The 19,225-nt window shown below is 37.6% G+C and overlaps 1 protein-coding gene across 8 annotated transcripts in view; it reads left to right on the forward strand.

Moving 5' to 3' along the window:
* PPP2R3B (protein phosphatase 2 regulatory subunit B''beta) overlaps positions 1 to 19,225 on the forward strand; it is a 51,530-nt gene that overhangs the window by 8,260 nt on the left and 24,045 nt on the right. The window contains exons 1-2 of one of the 8 annotated variants that reach the window (XM_040534993.1): positions 7,728 to 7,839; positions 7,938 to 8,248. The exons of 4 other annotated variants lie outside the window; for them this stretch is intronic. In XM_040534993.1, the coding sequence (XP_040390927.1) occupies positions 8,102 to 8,248 (147 nt within the window). In that variant the 5' untranslated portion in view covers positions 7,728 to 7,839; positions 7,938 to 8,101. Of the gene's footprint in view, positions 1 to 7,077; positions 8,249 to 19,225 lie in introns of those variants that run through there. 3 more of the 8 variants (XM_040534968.1, XM_040534976.1, XM_040534985.1) reach the window with 3 other exon arrangements.

The following is a 19,225-nucleotide window of genomic DNA, read 5'->3' on the forward strand; positions in this document are numbered from 1 at the left end:
TGTTGGGTTGAAGTATTGTGTTCTCATCTTCAAGTTAACCAGATGGTAATAGTGCATTGGTAGTTAAGATTAGTTTGTATTCTGTCAATAACAGATACAACTTAGTTATTCCACGGAAAGCTAACCAGTGATCAAGTGATGTGTTCATAAGCATGTGCTGGTACTTCATGTTAGATGTGCCTCTTTCCCATAGCAGTCACTATTCCATATTAAATATAGGTAGAAATTTGAGAATTTTGAGTCACCCGTGTACCATCTCTTGACCACGGGTACTTGCAGTGATAACGGACTCTTAGGGCTGCTGAGATATGTGCTTAAATAACCTTTTGCATACTTTTTCTATTAGGTTCTATAGTTTCTGTTTCGTATGAAACAAGCCTTATGTATTTGTTCTGTGCAGATTTTAATAGAAACTTCTGCTGGTTTCAGGCAACAAATAAGATGAGTTGGAAGAGTACAAGGAGACTTCCACAGCATTTATAGAAATAGATGAGAAAGGAGAATGCAGAGAAAGAACTTCTGAGTGGGCAAAGAAGGGAAACAGCAAAACTATCAATAAAATGGAGCTGTAAATATACCCACCATGAACAGTCTTCATCTGGGGCTTCCTGTCACCTTGACAAAACAAAGCTTGCAAAGCTTATGAAACTGCTTGACTCAATCTGTTTTTAAAATTTATCAATCAGGAGAACAGCTTCTAAACAGTTTTCTTCCTATAGAAGCTAGATCTGCATTGATAGTCAGCTGATCCGGATTCTGATAAAAATTTCTACTGGATATGATCATATTGGATGTAGTGAATAGTCTTTATTCTTGTGGCATATCTCATTGACTAAGAAATCAAGCAAACTTTGAAATTAAATAATGTTGAAGGTACTTAATAGACTAGGTTTTTCTTACTTCAGTCTAACATTGGTATTCATAAACAGTCTTCATTTGCATCAAACACCTTTAAAAAGGTTTAACTGAAAACTTGAGATTTGGAACAGATCACCTTTATCATTGTCTTATTTGCTGTTAACATACTAAAGGGCGTCTCCTAAAATATTGAACAGTGGCTTATTTATCAAGTAACAACTTTAGTGTAAACTAGAATGTTTGAAAAATATTTATACCTTACATCAAGTCTCTTGAAGATAGAAAATGGAGAAAGTTGCTAGTCGAGAGTACTGTTGCTGTTCCGGCAGTGTGTTTGTATTGGTATATATCTGTAAATTGCCTTAATTCTTATTTCTTCACATGTAACATTCACCCCTTTAGTTACCACACTGGAAGCTAAAGTCCAGAAGGTTACCAGTGACCAGTTTCTTTGATTTGCCTCCTTTCTTTGCCTTTTTCTTTACCACTATACTCTGTTTGCAAGTTTGGAAGTACAAGACCTTTATTTAGTTCTGTATTATTTATGAAGTTTGTTACCCTGTGCTCCTTGTTAACCAGTATAGTTTCTGTTGCTTCTCCATTTCCTCTATCAGCATGATAGTTTTAGGTCAAGAGTGGGCCTTTATAGGAATTCTATAGAAATTCCATTGTTGGTTAAGCTACGATTTGCAATCTTGCTGGCTGACTTGTAGAACAAGGAGGTCTGTATCTTAAGCTTCGTGATTTATTTTTACCTTAAGATCTTCGGGGAAGGAAATGTGGAGCAGAAGCATATGCAGTAAGCTGTCCTGCAGCTGTCACTGACTCAAAATTATTATCTTGTGATTTCAGGGACTAAATTACATGAGGTGTTAGCTTATGATGCCCAAATTAAAGTAGTTGTTGTACACCAATCATTTTAGTTTTGGAAATGAAATTCTAAGATGTGTATTTTTGAAGGGATTCGTTGAAAATTCAGTTCATGTCAAAGTAATAAGTACTGAACAGTTGGTCCTATGTTTAAATAAATTGCTGGGCAATCTAAGAACATGAATGACAATGTTTTTTATACCAGATTACTTTGTCAACTTCTAAATTAAGGTGATACAAGGTAAGTAATATCAGCCTGGAAAGAAGTAAATATCCAAGATGGTCTGTGTGACTTTGAAAAGTTGCATAATGCATAAATTAGGCTCCATTATAAAAGTACCTGTCTCCTGTAGGAAAGTCTAAGTGGCATTCTTAATCAGCTTGAACTGACGCTTCATTTCAATGTGTTCTGCTACACATAGGCTTACCTTGATAAGCTTCAAATGTACAAACTGTAGCTTCCGCTGTGGATACACTTCATTAGCATCATGGTTCATCTAAAAACAGCATTCTATTAGAGCAGGTGTAGCTTTAATTTGTATGAGCCAAAATAGATATTTTTATTATATCAATCTCTGTTTAACAGCCACCTCAGCAGCATCAGTTTGGGTACAGCTTTTTCTGTGATCTAATGAGTAGGTTCATGTGAAGATCACAAATAGTAAAGAGGTTTCACCTGTAAAGACCATTCCAGCAACCTATTTCCATCAAAACTCTGTTTATGCTATGCACAAATAAATAAAATGTGAACTGAATCTTTTCCTAATATGGCAGAGAACGTGAAAATTGTTCTGAATGGGATATACTACTATCCTTTAACTTTCAGGCTTCGGTTTTATATCTCGTGTTGACGCTTGCTGAAGTTAGTCTGCCAGATGCAGTTAGCAATCTAAAAAGGCTTGTGCTATGTCTTTGGAGTCCAGGCAGCGTAATCATAGCAAGGTGACATGTATCTTATCTTGCTTCTAATCTGATAACAGCCCGTGGCGTGGTGTACATACATGGCATTCTTCTCGTAATGCGCAGAGAATCTGATCAGCCCATCCTTCCTGAGCTATCAACATATATCTTACATCTAATTGGTGTCTTGCCGTTCAATGTCTTACCTCCTAAAAACTTGGGATTCTCCCAGTAACTGTAGAAAGAACCTCCAGGCATTGTTTTGTCTACTCCAAGAGTACTGGAAAAATTAAATCATTAGAGAAGACGTGCACATGCAGGTTTTCCCTGTTTTTTTAATTGTCTGAATGTTCCATGGTGGAGGCATTGCATCCTTCAAGGAAAAAAAAAAAAACTTGACTCCTTCTGTGGTCTGTACTTTGTAGACTGTCTCCCTTGGGTTTTGTCAGACTACCGCTGGACAAACTGTTTGGGCTCTGGGTCTTAGAGGCGACTCACTCAAAGGAGAGTTAGGGATGGATAATAATGGTTTGTTTCATTCTTCTCACAAGTACGTTGTATTCATCTCACAAGTACATTGTCATCTTGTTCTAATCTCTTCAAAGAAGTTTGAAATGAAAAGATATTAGTAGGGAGCAAGTTAAATAAGTATGTGAAGAACTTGGAAAACTGCATGCCTGGGATGCTATTAAATCCTTTTCCTTATCCATCAGTATAAGAATAAATAAGTTTCAACTTTGTGCATCCTTATTTCATACGAGCCATAGGTTTTAGTCAATGAAAACAAAAATGCTTGTGAATTCAAGATTGAAAAATCAATATGAATAGGTTATCCCCACCCCTGAGTGGGTCAGCCTGTCAATAACTGTTAATGTGCTTAGGTTGCTTAGGCAGTTATATGGATCAAAAAGTAGAATGTTCTTTGCTTTCTATTTATTCTTGAAGGTTCCCATTCTCTAAAACTGGCATGTTTTACAGGACCTGTCCTACTAACATTTGAGATCATTAAATCTTGCTATGTACTGCATTCTCCTGAGAATATTTTGTTTATTGCTCATAATAATGTAAAATAACACACACAGACAACTGAGGCTTTAATCCATTCCTATAAAGAAGTTTTTTCCCTCGAAAGGCCTTTCTGAAGACTTGAAGGGAATTTTTAGATTTCTGTCCAAGAAGCATTGTTATTCCTCACTTATTTTGACTTCATCAGTGGAAGTTGCTGTGTACAGCATTAAACAGAACAGTACTGCTGATGCTAGGGAGCCTGCCTAAGCTGTGTTTTCTCACCTTGGTCAATATCAAATAATATCAAATCTGACTGAAATGGACATCATCTTTTTAATCTTCCCCTTATTTTTCACTTTGTACCTTAAGAGCTGCTGATACAATAATGGTCTGTAGACTAACACTGGTTTGCAGGGTTAAAGATCTGCAGGTTAGTGTAAGTAATGTACCTGTGCAACCAGTGTTATGTTTGCACAACAGTAGATGCAAGTGACATTCAGCAGGAAGTTTTTTGCGGAAATCTAGACACGTTAGACATTCAGTTGGACTGTGGAGCTTTGGAGGAAGGAATAGGGAACCAAGCAATTATCAATCAAAGATGCCTCATTTGCATAAATTAATATCTAGTTGCAACATCTCTCAGTATATCAAAGGCCACTGTCAAGAGTTATTTCTAGATTAGATAATACTAAATAAGGGTGATAGTCTAGTTAAAATCTTTGAAGATGACAGGGGCAACCCATCCTTTTAGGGCTTTTTGTATTGTCTGCTTGTTTTTCTGGTCTAGCAAAGAACTGCTGTTTCTATTTGTCATTCTTGGTATGTTTCTCACTTCTTATTTATTTGCTTTTCTTGTCTTACAGTAGCTGTATTTTGCTTAGCAGCTTTAGCTGATTGACCTTTTTTGTATATCTTCCTGAGCTATTTGCTTGCACTAGTAGTGCCTTTTCCACTTAAAACATCTGAAATATATCCTTTGTACTAAGTCACTCATGCTAACTCATATCTCTTCTATGTATTCAGAAACACGTTACCTTGCCTTAGTTATCTTCTCTTAACTGCTGTCTTCTGCCCTTCACTAGTCATTTCCTTTTGGGAAGTTGCATGTGTTCTCTGTTGTGGAGATATGGCAGATAGTGTGTTCTGGGTTAAGGGGAAAGCTAATTTCTGCAGCATTGCAGGCTGAAGGATTCAATTATAGTGCACACTGTAGCCATTGAGTTTACTCACGCAGCCTTAAAGTGTCTCCAAAGGCCAAATGGACCTGCTGTCACCATGGTTCTTGTGTGATTGGGTTGAAGTCTGGAACCCAGCCTTTTTAAGGCTGAATGTGATTTGTTACATATTGAGCTGCTTATTTTCTTGGAAGCTTCCTGTAATGTTTGAATGCTTTTTTTTGGTATGATTTAAGGCCAGTTTCTGATACTCTCCTAAGACTTTAAATCTACTGTCAGTATATGCTTTTCACTGAAAGAAGATATAGGGAAAAAAAAAAAATGCATTCTGTAGACGAATGCTTCGGTTTTTGAGTTACGCTTCATGTTTCTATTTCTTCTAAGTTCCCCAAAACACTAGCAAAATGTGTCCAACCTGAATGCTTTTTGTGTTGCAGCCATGTAAGTATTACACTATTGTACATGTTCAGACCACTGCTAAAGTGGTGAACTCTTTAACCACAGTCCCTTGAGTCAGATCCATTCATAGTATGTATCTTTAGCTTTGGAAGGAAGCTCTGAGCATGCATCTTCCCTTCTGTTTATCTAGCTAATAATAAGCTGCCAGGATACTTGAACAGCTTTGTGGCTGGTATCCAGCCCTTCACCCAGGAAAGGATTTTGCCTTAGCTTTCACTGGAGAGAATTCAGAGTTAGGGTGAATGTAACACTACACCTGAACATTCCTAGTTCAATCTGGATGGAGGCTGACTTTCCCTTTCTCCTGTGACTAATTCATGACTGAAAAGGTGAAAACTGATCATAGGGGGGCTCTTGACCACATTGTTTAGTAATGCTTGTACCTGCTTACATGTGGCAGTACAGAACCTTTTTCTATTTGGGTGGTGTAAAGGAAGTGAGAGCTGCCAGTGTATTTACCTCTCAGTGCATTGCAACTAAGTGTTCACTTGCATGTAGATTCTTCACATATTGTAGCCTGTATGCTTTCAAAAACTATACTGCATGCAGGTACATAACTACTAGGTTTGAAACCAGGCTAGTGACAGGAGGGCTAGTACAACGTTAAGCTAGCAGTGGGATTGATGTACCATCTACTTGAGCTGTGAAGTGGTATTAAACCAATGAAACAGAATATCCAAAATATTGAACACAATATATTAGTAAGTGGTGACAGACTCAGAGCTTCATTTGAAAAAGGGAGTGAAATTCACAACTCTTCAAAGTGGGGTTCAGAACAACAATTTCTTACTGAGGTTCCTTCAGCGTATTCAGGTGAACAGGAGCTTCAGTCCTTCAGCTTAGCTCTCCTTGTGGCAGCCAGTCATCTTAATGATGTAATCTGGCCACCTCGAACAAGGCCATGATTGTACTAGTGAACTGGAGTGTATCACCTTGTGAGAAGGGATGAAAACAGAGCAATTTATGTAAGCAGATACTTTTTCTTAGATATTTTCCTTCTCTAAAGGAAGGCCTTTTTTCCCTAACCTGAAATGCAATCTGCTTTGCCTGTGTGCAATACAACCTTCCTGACCTTCCCCAAACATCTTAGTCTGGAACTGGCATCTGCTGCCCAAGTAGGATTCTTCTACTCTAACACCTCAGTCCTTCGTCTCAAGTTCCAGGCGTGCTGCTGTTGTGTGCTGCATTCCCTGCTCCTCTCTGGCTTCCTTGTGGCCCAGGGTTACCACAGGTTGGTTGATTTGGTCTTCCTAAAAGGCAGCAAGTGACAGCCAGTTTTGTTCTGTGCAGGTTGATAGCCTGGTCATGCCAACCACAACATCTGACTCTTGCCTAGTTAATTCCTTACTTGCTCTACTTCTGAGAGAAATAAATATATTTGTAAGTCGCAATAAAGAAGGATGTGGGGAAAAACTAAATACTAAACTAAAACCAAGAGAACGGGCTTTCTGTCATCACTTACTTCCTAACAACATGTGTTAAAAAGGATTCGGTTAAGACAAATCATGTTTCACTGGTACCTTTTCATAGATTCCCTTTTTCTAAATCTCACAAGCTGTGTATTGTAGAGTTTTTTATATATTGATATATGACAGAATGGTTATGAGTAGATGAATGAGGCTAAAAATAAACACAATGGAGCTAATATAATGTGGTCAAGAAAACTTGAGCTTCATAGTGAAATAGTTGCTTCAGTGTTTCCTGGCTGTGTACATTTTTATCTAATCAAGAAGGTTATTTAGAGCATGAGGGATGAAAACAGGAAGACTGGCCACATCTTCCTATTTATGCTGTTAGTAGCTACACTTGTGCATGACTGTTTAGAGGCATTAATCAGGCAATGTAAAATATGCAACATAAAGTGTCTTAGAGAATTTGAGGGGCTAAGAGTGTTAATGCAAAAACCTCACCTGTTATCTTTTAATGTACCTAAAAATGTAGAAGAGGAGGGACACAATGTCACTAACTTCCACAAAAGATTACCAAAAAAGATTATCAAATGTCTGTTTCTGGGAAGGAGATTGCTGTGGACCAAAAAGTAGCCTTATTCCCCATAAAATGAATGTAAGATTCAGTAGACTGAAAATAGAGTAGAAAGGTAGCTAACTCTAACTTTAGTGCTACTGAAATGTGATAGGCATGCAATCTAATACATGGATATTAAGTTTTATAAAAACTACTATTTAAGCAAGAAAAATGTATCCTGTCAATATTGGGGGGATTTTGTTAAATCATTGATACTCGTAACGTACTTCTATATGAAACTAGGTGAGCCGCTCCGTGGAATTTTGCAGCTTTTTCTGTTGTCTTCATTTTTCTGATATAATGGGGTTCCTGCTAAAGGACTGAAGAGCTTAAAAGGAGTTTAATTGCTGCGCAGTAAGCCTTATCCTTTGGTGAGGTACTTAACTGAAGCTAGACAGTGAGTGTTTTGTGACAGAAGGAAAAGCTGGGGGGGGGATGGGAGGAGGAGGAAGCTACGAAGTGACCACGGCTGGCCTCTTCACATTCTTCTAGGGCTTGCTTTTTTAAAATTGGAAGCTGCTTTTATAGATGCTCCTCCAAACAGGTTTGTTTTTTTCCATACTATCCCATTTAGACTCTGGAATGCATGTACGAAAGGGCAGGCCCCCAAAGTGACTTTCCAATCTGTTTTTGTGATTCCAGCCAAGTTCCCTTTAATGTATGGAGCAGGCGAAGTTGAGCTGACTCTCTTATAATACCACAGAACTCAGGCGCAGCTGCTGCTGCTTTAAGTGGCACTGTGTGATAATACAACAGCTCTGCTATTTACTGGGACTCAAGTGCCTGGACTGGCACAGAGGCATTATATGAAATCCGAAAGCATGAGGATAAAGGAAATTTCTTTGCGGCAAGATCCTGATCTAAGAAAGGAGTTGGCATTGCTAGCTCGAGGATGTGATTTTGTTTTACCTTCTAGGTTCAAGAAGAGACTGAGAGCTTTTCAGCAGGTCCAGGTTTGTCTTTCAGTTCTTATACAATTAAGTTATTGTATTCAGCTGTATCTTTACAACCATGCAAATTTCAGGAAATACACTGAAGTTATTCCTCAACTAGCAGTATTTCACTAGGTTTCATGTATGATGTTTTCTTCTGTATTTTAGAAGGTTGCACAGGTACTTCTCTGCAAACAAACAAAAAGACGGGAGCTTACCGAATCATGTAGTATAGATGAAGTATGTTTGCACAGAGGCATATGCAGTAGAAGGTTGGTGTGCCTATTGCCATTAGACTTTTCAGACTGTTTTCCTTAATCTGCATAGTCACAATCTGTGTATTTCCCCTGGGGGATTAATTTACATTTTACTAAAATATACTGAAGTAAGCTGTAACTTTAATTCAGAATATGTCAAAGTGCTTTTATTTGTATATGATGATTCTGAATGCCTTTGTGGTGGTGTTTTTTTAGACTTTTATTTGGATGAGATCAGTTGTTGTTACGTAGTTCATACATGTGCCTCTGCTGTTCTACAACAGTGAGTTAAATCCACCATTTTAAAGTGAGCTCCTAATTGAGAATAGAAGCATTTGAAATGCATGGTTCTTAGGAAAACTACTTATAAATGTTTCAAAGAGATTCTTTTTTGAGGGCAAAAGCTTAAAACTGTTTTTATTGGAGAAAGTATTTCCTCAACTAGCACCGAACTTTAAGTGTTTTGGTGGTATGTGAAAACATTTACTTTGTCCTTACCTCACCCTCACTTCTAATTCATGTACTAAAGGTGTATCAGTGACAGTATGAGACATTTTGTAATTGTTTTTAATTAAGGAAAGTTTGGTAGTTGAGTAAAAATTACATTATCCTAATTTTTTCTACTTTTCAAATCATTCTAAATATAGCCTACCACTTAATTTTGTGTTCAGTGCACTAGTGTCCCTTTAGGTGACCTTCAAGAGAGGGCAATGGAGCTGGAGCCCTGTGACCCTAAAAAAAGTGTTAGCCTGGTACCTGCTACATTATTATTTCAAATTTATTTCAGCTGAGCTATATAAACAATGTTTGTGCCTTTGCAGAAAGAATAATTCAAATGCTGACCAATCTGGTTTATGCCATTCAGAATAAATTTGTGAATGAAAGGATTTTTGAATTTTTTTAATGCTGAACATTACAGACAGCCAAAAGAAATGGAAAATGTTATCTTTAATTACCCCAAAGTAGCAGTTAATATTTCTGAAACTCGGAGCATGAGGCGAGCTTAGTCTAGTCATGGCATCCCGCTGTAAACAAACACTATTATTACCTTGTGTGGTGCCTGTTAACTTGATCTGTCTTTCATCGAGTGATAGCTGGATCACTTGCACTTGTACAAGGCTTTTTTGTGTTGAGCTAGAAAAGGTCTCAATATAGTATGGCAATGCATATGTAAAAGCAACTAAATACTTTAGAAAATAGCTTGTCTAATGTATTTTATCAGTTTTGATATCCTGCCAGCTGTTACCTTAGAATGCAGAAAACAAACAATCAATTTTCACTTGGGTAAATGGCAATTGTAGAATAACATGTTAAACCACTTAATCGTATTACAGACAAAACTGTTTGGGCAGAACAAACTTAATAGGAATATAAAACTAAAATCTGATGTCTTTGCTCAATCTGATGTAAGTGTTTTATCTGGAGTTCCTTCTTAAATGCTGTTTTATTTCTACTTCATGATTTTTAGAAGACCTTTATGAAAGTACCTGAAATATGCGAGTGCCAATAAATATTGATATAGAAGATGAATATTCTCTACCTTCATGCTAATGTTAATTTCAAGTTGTGCCTCATGGGTCAGGTGCATTTCAAAGAATGTTGGTTTATCTTTTACTACATAATCTTTGAAGAAATTTCATGTTGAAATGAAAGACTGCTTAGAGCTTTTGTAGAATAACTTGAAAAACTTTTCTCAGTTGCTGAGCTTCATTGCCATTGGAATTTAGTCTTCTATACCACTGCAATATTTGCTTTCAGACAGAACAGTTCATGAATTTGATGTAAAATCAGAATGCTAAAATCAAGTGTAAATGAAGGCTGACCTGTTTTTCCATACCTGGACTATACTTTTATAAGTGTTCATGTCTGTGAAGTTTCTATAAGCTGTTAAACAAAAGTCAGATTCTTCTTAAGAAATTTAGTGCTGTAGGAGTTAATCTCCTAAAGTAAAACAACTAATTGTCATGGATGGTGAGACTACACATGGCTCAGCATCTGCTCTGAGGTGGTTTGGAGTGACTGGGTCTCGCACAGTTTCTAAGAATTCTGAGGTGGTGTTTTTTGCATAGAGCCATATAAATTTTCCATAGATAATCACCTGTCCTTTGGAAAGAGCATTCAATAGAGTGTAGCAAATCAAGCTGTATGAAAAAATCTTTAAATGGACAATCAGTAGTGAGGTGGGTAGGTTTGGTAAGTGGTGGAACAGGCTGCTTCTCAATGGTTGCATTTATTGATAGAACGGAGCAAAACAGGGATTTCTGGAAAGACTGTTTCTCAAAAATAAAATTAAAACAATACACAGCTGTTGAAATGTTCTGTTATGGGGAAGTGAATTTGGAACTGAATTTTTGAGTAGATAATTTTGCACAGACCAAAGAACATTAATTCATCTCCTTGCATTAGTTGTAAGAAAGACAACAAAAGACAACAAAAAATTTAGGGAATTTTGTGTCTAGAGAATATAGTGAACTGGAAATGCAACACTTGAAGAGATACTGTATCCATCTTGCTCATCAATTCTCTGAAACCTTTGAGGGAGAGGAAACTTATCACCATGTCAAATGGACTGCCAACAGCTGGTGACATCCCTACCTGTCAGAGCTGCAATGTAAGCAGCATCATTACTGAGGCTATTTGAGGAAAATATATCTGAAGTTGGAAACAAAATGGTAACAGAATAAAATGCATCTGTGTGCAGTGACATCCTTACACCCATGTAGCTTAGTGTTAGCAGAAAAACACTTATTTTCCTAGCTTAGCTACTTAGTCTCACACTGCTCATGTAAATCAGTTGAGTTCTAACATGAAAACTAGACTTTAGTAAAGTCAAATAATTGGTGCTAAATATGATTTAAAAATAAAGAAAAATTGCCCTAAATCTTGAATTCATCCTCTGAATTTCAGTGCCAGACCTATGTGCTGGTGTATTTTCTGATACTTGAACTGCATCATACCTCTGTCTGCTGTTACTACTTGGTGATCCCTGTAGCTGTATGCGTCACACCTCAGTGTGGAAATGGCAAGCTACTGGTTCCATGACCACCTGTTAATGATGCTAAATGCTGCTTTCGCATGCTATTTATGTCAGCTGTATGTGAAATATTTCTTCAATTTCTCCACTGGGCCTCACAAGATTAGCTTTCCTTCTGAGTGAAGTTAGGCGTTAGTTAGTGCCTCTTGATTGCTTTTGCACTCCTCTGTTACCAAAATGTTTTATAAACTCTTGTGACGCATTCAAGATGACAATGAACACCAACAGCCTGTAGGTGTTAATGTGTGCTGGGCTGGTGTATGCTTGTGCTGTAGTGTACTCGTTCTTCCAGTGATGGAGATAACATTCCCATTTCCGAGGGAAAGTGAATTTTGGAAAGCTTAATTGAGGCAATTGGTTTTACATCTGTAGTCAAGAAGTAAGTTGTGTAATAATTGGAGGTCTTCAGCAGGCCAGCTTTCCTAACAGCATCAATTTTCTAATTTTATTTTGTTTGGAGATGAATTAATATCACAGAGGGAGACATGATATCTGCTTTTACATAACTTTACATCAGGTACACAACTTTATTTCCTTTTTAGGGGGAAAATAAATTTGCGGGGGGGGTGGGGTGGAATAGAAGCGTCATTCTGAGTGTAGTTAATAGCTATGTTTGATGTTAGTTTGGTGTAATGCCAACATTTAAGACAGAATGAAAGTATCTAAGCTGCCCACCGAGACTGGCTTGTTAAGGTGAGAGATTCCCCTAGACAGTCTGTCGCTAATGGATTGCCAGGTCCTCAGCTCTAGCCATGCAGAGAAAGCCAAAAGCAAATGGGAAGTTTTCTGCCACTTGGGCAATGGAGACTCCTGGTGTGAGCTTAAAATGTATTGGCTACACTGTGGCAGCAGCTTCTTTACCTGCTGGTGGCTGGTCATAAATTTATGGACGTGTGTACTGTTTCTGTAGCAAAGCCAATATGGTGCACATTTGTTACAGCTTACTTGCACACATGATTTAAGAGTCTACATGTCAGTACCCTCTGCAGATAAATCCTGACCCAATAATTCAGGCACTGGAGAGTTCTGATTTACTTTTTTTCCAGCCTTTGGAATGAAAGTTTCACAAGCCTTTTCTCCATTTTAATTTTCTCCATTTTAACATACTTCTCTTACCTTTATAATCACTTACACTACCTAATATAGCAGGTGTGCTCTGACTGTCGACAGTAGTAATCTGTATCCTAGAAAGCCTGAAACAGTTTGGCACATTTCTGTATTTAAAAAAAATAGCCTTCAACTTCTACAGGATCAGAGGAATGTGCAATTGTTTTCACAATTGTCCAAATCAGAATTTGCTGGGGCATTGCCAGACAAAAAGTTAACAGAATACTTACTACACTAACGACTCCACAGCTCAGTAACAAGGTTGAGCTGGCTGATATTTTTCTTGTTTCAGTGGATTTTTTTCTAAGCTCAATTGCACTGAGGGACTGAAAGTTGTTTTGTTGCGAACATGGAAGGCTGCAGAGCTTATGAATTAAGTGGATGTCTGTCTTAGCCCTATTTGCTACTTCTGATGCTGAACTGATGGCCTGTCCTGACAAGGGCTGTTTTCCATAGACAAATGTTAAAATTGCCTGAGGTAACTGGCTGTCAGTTTTTCCCCATTAAAATGATGTTTAGGCAGTCATGACTCCTGTGCAGGTAGTGAGTCCCAGTGTGATCCATTGGCTGTGTACAATCACAATGATTATGTACTAGGAGGCTCTTACTAGCTAGTCTTCTGAAACAGAACATGCTGGTAAGGAACAGGAATATGGATTTAACCTATGATCAAAGTATTTTCTGAGAAAGCTGCAACTATATGCAAAACTTTGTATATTACTGGCTTGGATGCTTGTTTTGATATAGCTCATAAAATGAAGGCTGTCTGACAACAATTCACAGGCAGTGACTAATATTTTTGTACCCCTTCTATCTCGGCACAAAATGTAGTAGATGTTGCTTTTCATTAGGTATTTTTTCTGAAATTTACTTTTCCGTTTTCTAATCTGTACCATTTTCATTTCCTGAATTAGCAGAGGAAGCAAAATGTATTTCCACTGGTCAGCAACAGCAAATTGTTAGAGGATCGTACCTCTAAAGGCTCTGGTAAAAGCTCTGTCAGCAAATAAAGCAAGTTACTTGTGGACATATAAGATGCAAATTTCTCCTGGGCCCATGGTTTTTTGGGGGGAATGTAACTGCCTCTTCCTTTTCCATTCCACCTGTACCCCACCCCAAGGCATTTCCGAATAAATCGTGGAAATCCTGGAACTCTAACTGCGTAACTGGAAACTTTTAATGCTGGAGTTCTATGTAATTAAAGGGGGGGGGGGGGACAACAAAATATATGTAGTTGTATTTTAAGGTCTTTCTACGGCAATAATGTATTTGCAGTAGAGTATTTCAGTTCCCAGCAGGACTGCATTATTTGTCTATTTCAGCTATACCAGCTTGCATGTTCATTGCATGCTACTCACTACTCATGTGTGGAATACAGCTCATCTGTGGTGATGTGCTTTTAGTTGAATGTATTTTTAATTGTAATGCAAAAGATGGTATGTATGGAATGGATCTTGTACTTTAAGTGGAAACCTTTTCTGGATAGCACTACCTACCACCTCCTCCTACGTGAGAATTAACACACTATCCCAAATAGCTTTGTGTAAATGGTCCAGACTCTTGCATGCTCTGCTCTGCAGAAAGACTTAGACTTGAACATGGATTCAATTTGGCGGCTTACTTGTGGGGCTCACTTTGGCTGTCTAAATGTGGCTTGCTTAATTCAAAGGGGAAACAAATTACTCATATTTCAAAACTTTCTGATAGTCACAAGAACTAATTCTTTAAGCTTTAGCAAGACTTAAGACTGTAATGCAAGACTTAAGACTATGTAGCAGTAGTGTTTGCCACAGCAATTTCACTCAAACTTCTTTCCCTGGCTATTATCTGATTAAGAGTAACTAGCTGACTAACTACCTGTTACTCTGCTGTTCTGACCCTGAAAATGAGAGGAGAAATTTCCTTCAGGTAGCAAGCGACAAAATCTTTTTGATTTTTTTTCCCTCAAAATCAGAGGTTAGCAGACAAGCATTATTTCAGCGACAAAATAGACCTGATTCTAGCTTGTTAAGAAGCTGAATTTTCCAATATTAATTTGTAAAATGAATGTAAATTGATATCTCTGCAACTCGATAGCCAGCAATATTCTAGGATTGATACTTTGCTGGTGAAGTTGGTATTTACTAATGTGGTCCACGTTAATAGCAGTTCATTACTGCACCAGAAATACAGTAGAACTTGATGCTGAGTATTTGGGGGAAAAAAACATACAAATCAACCAACTCTTCTGATCTTTCTATTTATAGTTCAACCACCAGGTGATGAATCAGTAAGGGTTTTGTCTGACCTAGTGGATGGAAGAGAGATCAGACTAGTTAGGTTCACCAACTGCTTTGTCTCTAACTAACAGTAACAGGGTCTGCACTCTGAACTGCTGACCTCTGAACAAAATGAGGCCGACAGATTTGAACCAAACATCATGAGAAAGGTTACCTATCCCTAGAGCTGTTTTTATATGTTTGTAGCGAGTAAGAGAATTAATATATATTTTTAGGTCATGGAACTCTAGCTCTAATTCCATACTTCTGTGAGTAGCAGTGCAAGTCTAGGGTCTTCCTTAAACTTCATTTTACTGGTGTCAATTCCAGAAACACCAGGGCGCTTTAATTCTGCCAAAGTAGGACTGTGATATATGGCTCGGTCCCGGGAATAAAGTTGTTTTTAAAATTGGGGATTATCATTGTCACTGAATGACAAGACCAAGAGACCTTAGATTCTTGTACAAAAACAGGCTTGAGAGTAAACTGCCAGGAACATGGATAAGTCAGATGAGAACGATAGTTAGTCTGTGAAAATGAGATGAGGCATGGTGTTGCACATCAGCAGGAGACACCCATCGTATTTGTCTGGGCAGAATTTTAAGGCAAATACAGACTGCACTGGAGGGGCTGCTGAACAGTTGTTACCTTGTGTTGATTGAGGTGATAAGTATGTATAAAATCAGAAACAGTGTAATTTAAAGTACTTTTTTCCTTCTAATAGTACATGGCTAGAACTTCATGGGAAGTTGCATTCCTTTTCTCATTTCCTTCCACTCATTGTAGCACCAATTTCAAGTGACTACAGGCCAAACTGGATCAGAGAACTGACCTGAGTTAAGCCTGAAAGCAAAAGCAAGCCAGTTCAAAACTATAAGGGCTAAAATTAATAGATGTTTATCTCTTACTGTGGAAAGGAAAGAAAAGCATGTATGATATAATTAGTTTCTATAGCACATCCAAAAACAGCTGCCAAATAATAACTGAAGGATAGGAAGCAACTGGGACTGAAAAAACATGTGTTGCCAGAGGACTTGTGCGTATATACCCTGGCACCTGTTTTTGGCACAGGTTCATTCTCTGTAGGTGTGTCTCTGAGATTGACCATGTATGTCTTAACTTTCTGATTATGCTTGGCAAGATTAGTCTTGGCGTAGTTCTAAGGGTAACGTAAACTTCTTTCAACAACATTGCCACAGTATTCTTCTAACCTTTCTCAGGTTAGCACCAGAACCATGTTGCTTCTAAGTGGAGTCAACTGTGGGAGACTGGATGAGAATAAGTAGTTTAACATTGCTTTTCAGCTGCCTCGGTGACCTGAGGCAATTCTCCCCATGCTGCGGCACTGCCACTGGTACTGATGCAAAGGTCAGTAAACCCAAGCAAGATAAAGGAGTGGGGGAAGATGCAGGTGTACTGTGGTTTGGCTTGCCTTATGCTGTGCTGTGAAATTTCATTAGTAAGCTTTCAGACTAAATTACTGTTTTCAAGTTATTTTTCAGGGTAATAACTAGATTTTACAGAAAGTCTGTCTGGAAAAATAATTTTGAAAGCTTTAAATTGTCAAAGGATTCTCTTGTTAAGTATATGAAGCTGAATGGGAAATGATGCAGTCAGTGAACTCTTGCAGTAATAAATCTGTCTTTCTAGTTTGGCTAGAAGGAAGATATTTAAGAGCTTACAGAGAACAAGGGAAAAACATCATTTCTTTGAATTAGATAATTGGAAATCTGAATGTCTACTACAAGGTCAAGCAAGCTTATATTACAGAAGTTTTTCTTGTCCTGAGGGTAGCTGTAGAATTAAGCTTGCTTACCTATTCTGAAGCAGATCTTTGAAGGAACTTTAACATGCCAAAATCTTTGGGATTTTGGAATAGATTTTCTAATTTTTTTTTCTTGCAGATAAGTGAATAATTTTCTAGGTATTAGTAGCATGAATCTTTAACCTGGTGTTCTCAGGATTTAAGTTTTATAAAAGTTACCATGCCACTTATTTATCTAGAGGAAGTGTTGACTTTCACTGTACAATCAAATAGATAGTAACTCGAATATTTCTGAGACTTTATTGGTCAGACTTGAATGGCTATAAAAAAGAATGGGGAGGCAGGAAGGCTGATTGGGTACTCCTTTTGTATCTGCTTACTGGTCATATTTTCTTAGATTCACAAGTAACATGTAACTCAGATAATAGGGCATGAAATTCAGTTGATTCCTACAGAATACAGTAATTAAATCATTAAGTTTATGCTACAATATTTCTTGTTTTGTTTAGAACTTTCAAGTTCACGTGCTAAACGGCATTTGTCTCTTTACTACCACCTTACTGTCTCTTGGGTCTCCATATTAACTTATTTTCTATTGTATCAGTTAAAGAAGGGAACTTCATGCAGGATCTGGTTTTCCTGGTGGGTGACTCATAGTATCTCTAAGTGGGTGTTTGCAGGGAAGTTAGACTTTAAAGAACCAAGTAGTATGTGGAATAGCTTTTTAGGTTATTATGCACTTTGATATGCCCAGGTAATATTTGCAAAAAATGTGATATGCAAGAGCAGAGGACTCAGTCAATGGAAAAACTAGAATCATTTATGCATAGCATGCTTGAAAAGTATTGCAATATTCTCCTGTTTTTTTGGTAACATCCCTAGTTTAATAGTCAGGTGTTGAACCAAACATTTACCTGTTGGAGAGGGGAAAACATCTTTTTTTAGTACAAAATATTTTTTTCAGTACATAATGCCACTTTGTTCGGAATTATGTGCCATAACTTAATGTGCAATTGTACATAAATGCAAGGTAGAATTTGTGGAGGGAGGTCCTATTGTCTTGACCCTGTTGTGTATGTTCCATTGACTTTTCTAATCTGGAAGTCTTTGTGGCAGCTCATGTTAAATAGTACAGCAAGAGCTAAATGCTATCTCTGAAAACACATTTTGAATGTTTCCAGAGAAACTGGTATAATAGGTGTTAGTGTCTGTCAAATGCTAGAAAGCATAAAAGGTTTTGTATGAAGCTATCTTTCTGTAGTCGTGTTAAAACAATGCAAGTACCAAATCAATTCAGTGACTTTGTGTCATAATCAGCAACATGTCTTTAAAATACTACATTTATAAACATATTTACCTTGTTCATTTTTCCACAAAGTCCTTTTTAAGTGATGTTTCACTTACTTGTCTTTGAATGTGAAGCCCGTCTGTGAGGTTCTGTACTTACCTGCAGATGGAGACAGACTTGACTGAGTGTACAGTGTTAAAATATCTAGGAACAAATGCCCCCTTCCTTCATGTTTCAGGAAGACATCTTGTCATTGCAGGACTCTTTCATTCATTAAGTGGAGAGAGGGAAAATCACAGTGGGGCTTTTAAAATGAGGTATCTTCATTTTTGTTTAGAACCAAGCTAACTTATGAGTGTAACTCATCTGTTGGCAGACGTAAGAAGGCAAATAAGACTGAACTTCTCTCATTGGGGTGAGGGGCGAGGTATCTGTGTTCCCTGGTCCAATTACTACTATATTGCTCTACTGTAATTCTAATAATTTACTTTCCATCCACTGGTAACAGTTGGTAAAGGGTCTAGAGAGCAGCAAAATAAAATAGAATGTTGCCCTTTGAACAATGACTCCCCTGGGATATAAATTTCTGCTTCCTTTGTAAAAGTGAAGGCAAATACGTGTTGGATAACTGGACAATCCTTATTAGTTTGGAAATGAAAACTGATCATGTGTTAAGAGTTTTTTCATAAATTCTTTATAAACAAATCTAACAAACTTGTTGACGTTTCTATAAACAAGGAATTTTCAGGGAACCATCACTTTCCATCTTTTAGCAAAAAAAACTTAAACTGCAGTTGCAACTTACAATACAATTACAAGTTCAGGACTTTACATGCACTTATTGCCAAGGCCAATGCACCATTCAGTCCTAACAATTCAGCATGCATCTGCTTGGATGAGTTATTTACGAGCTCATACAGTCAATATCCCTAACCCCAAGTATGTTGGGTTTTGTGCCTTGCCAAGTTTCAGTGGAACTCATCTCTTACCAAGCAAGTTTCTTTTGGCAGTTTAGCTTGCCAGTACTAGACTAGTATTAAAGGGTTTAAGAAAATGTAGGTCAGTTGTTGTAAATACTAAATTGACCACTGAAGTGGCATAGTTGTGTCAAAAGAGTAATGAACTGCTGTTGCAGACTTTCAATTCAAAGTTTTGCCACTAGCAGACTTCTGCCATTTCTTATCAAGGAAGAAATCCCATGGTTAGTTTTAATTCATTTTAGAAGAGCTTAATTCCCCACAATTAAGCATTTTGACTGCCCTGAAATAAGTTCTTTACCAGCTATACAA

Source organism: Cygnus olor, chromosome 1 (assembly GCF_009769625.2).
Source record: "Cygnus olor isolate bCygOlo1 chromosome 1, bCygOlo1.pri.v2, whole genome shotgun sequence".
Classification (NCBI taxonomy): domain Eukaryota; kingdom Metazoa; phylum Chordata; class Aves; order Anseriformes; family Anatidae; genus Cygnus; species Cygnus olor.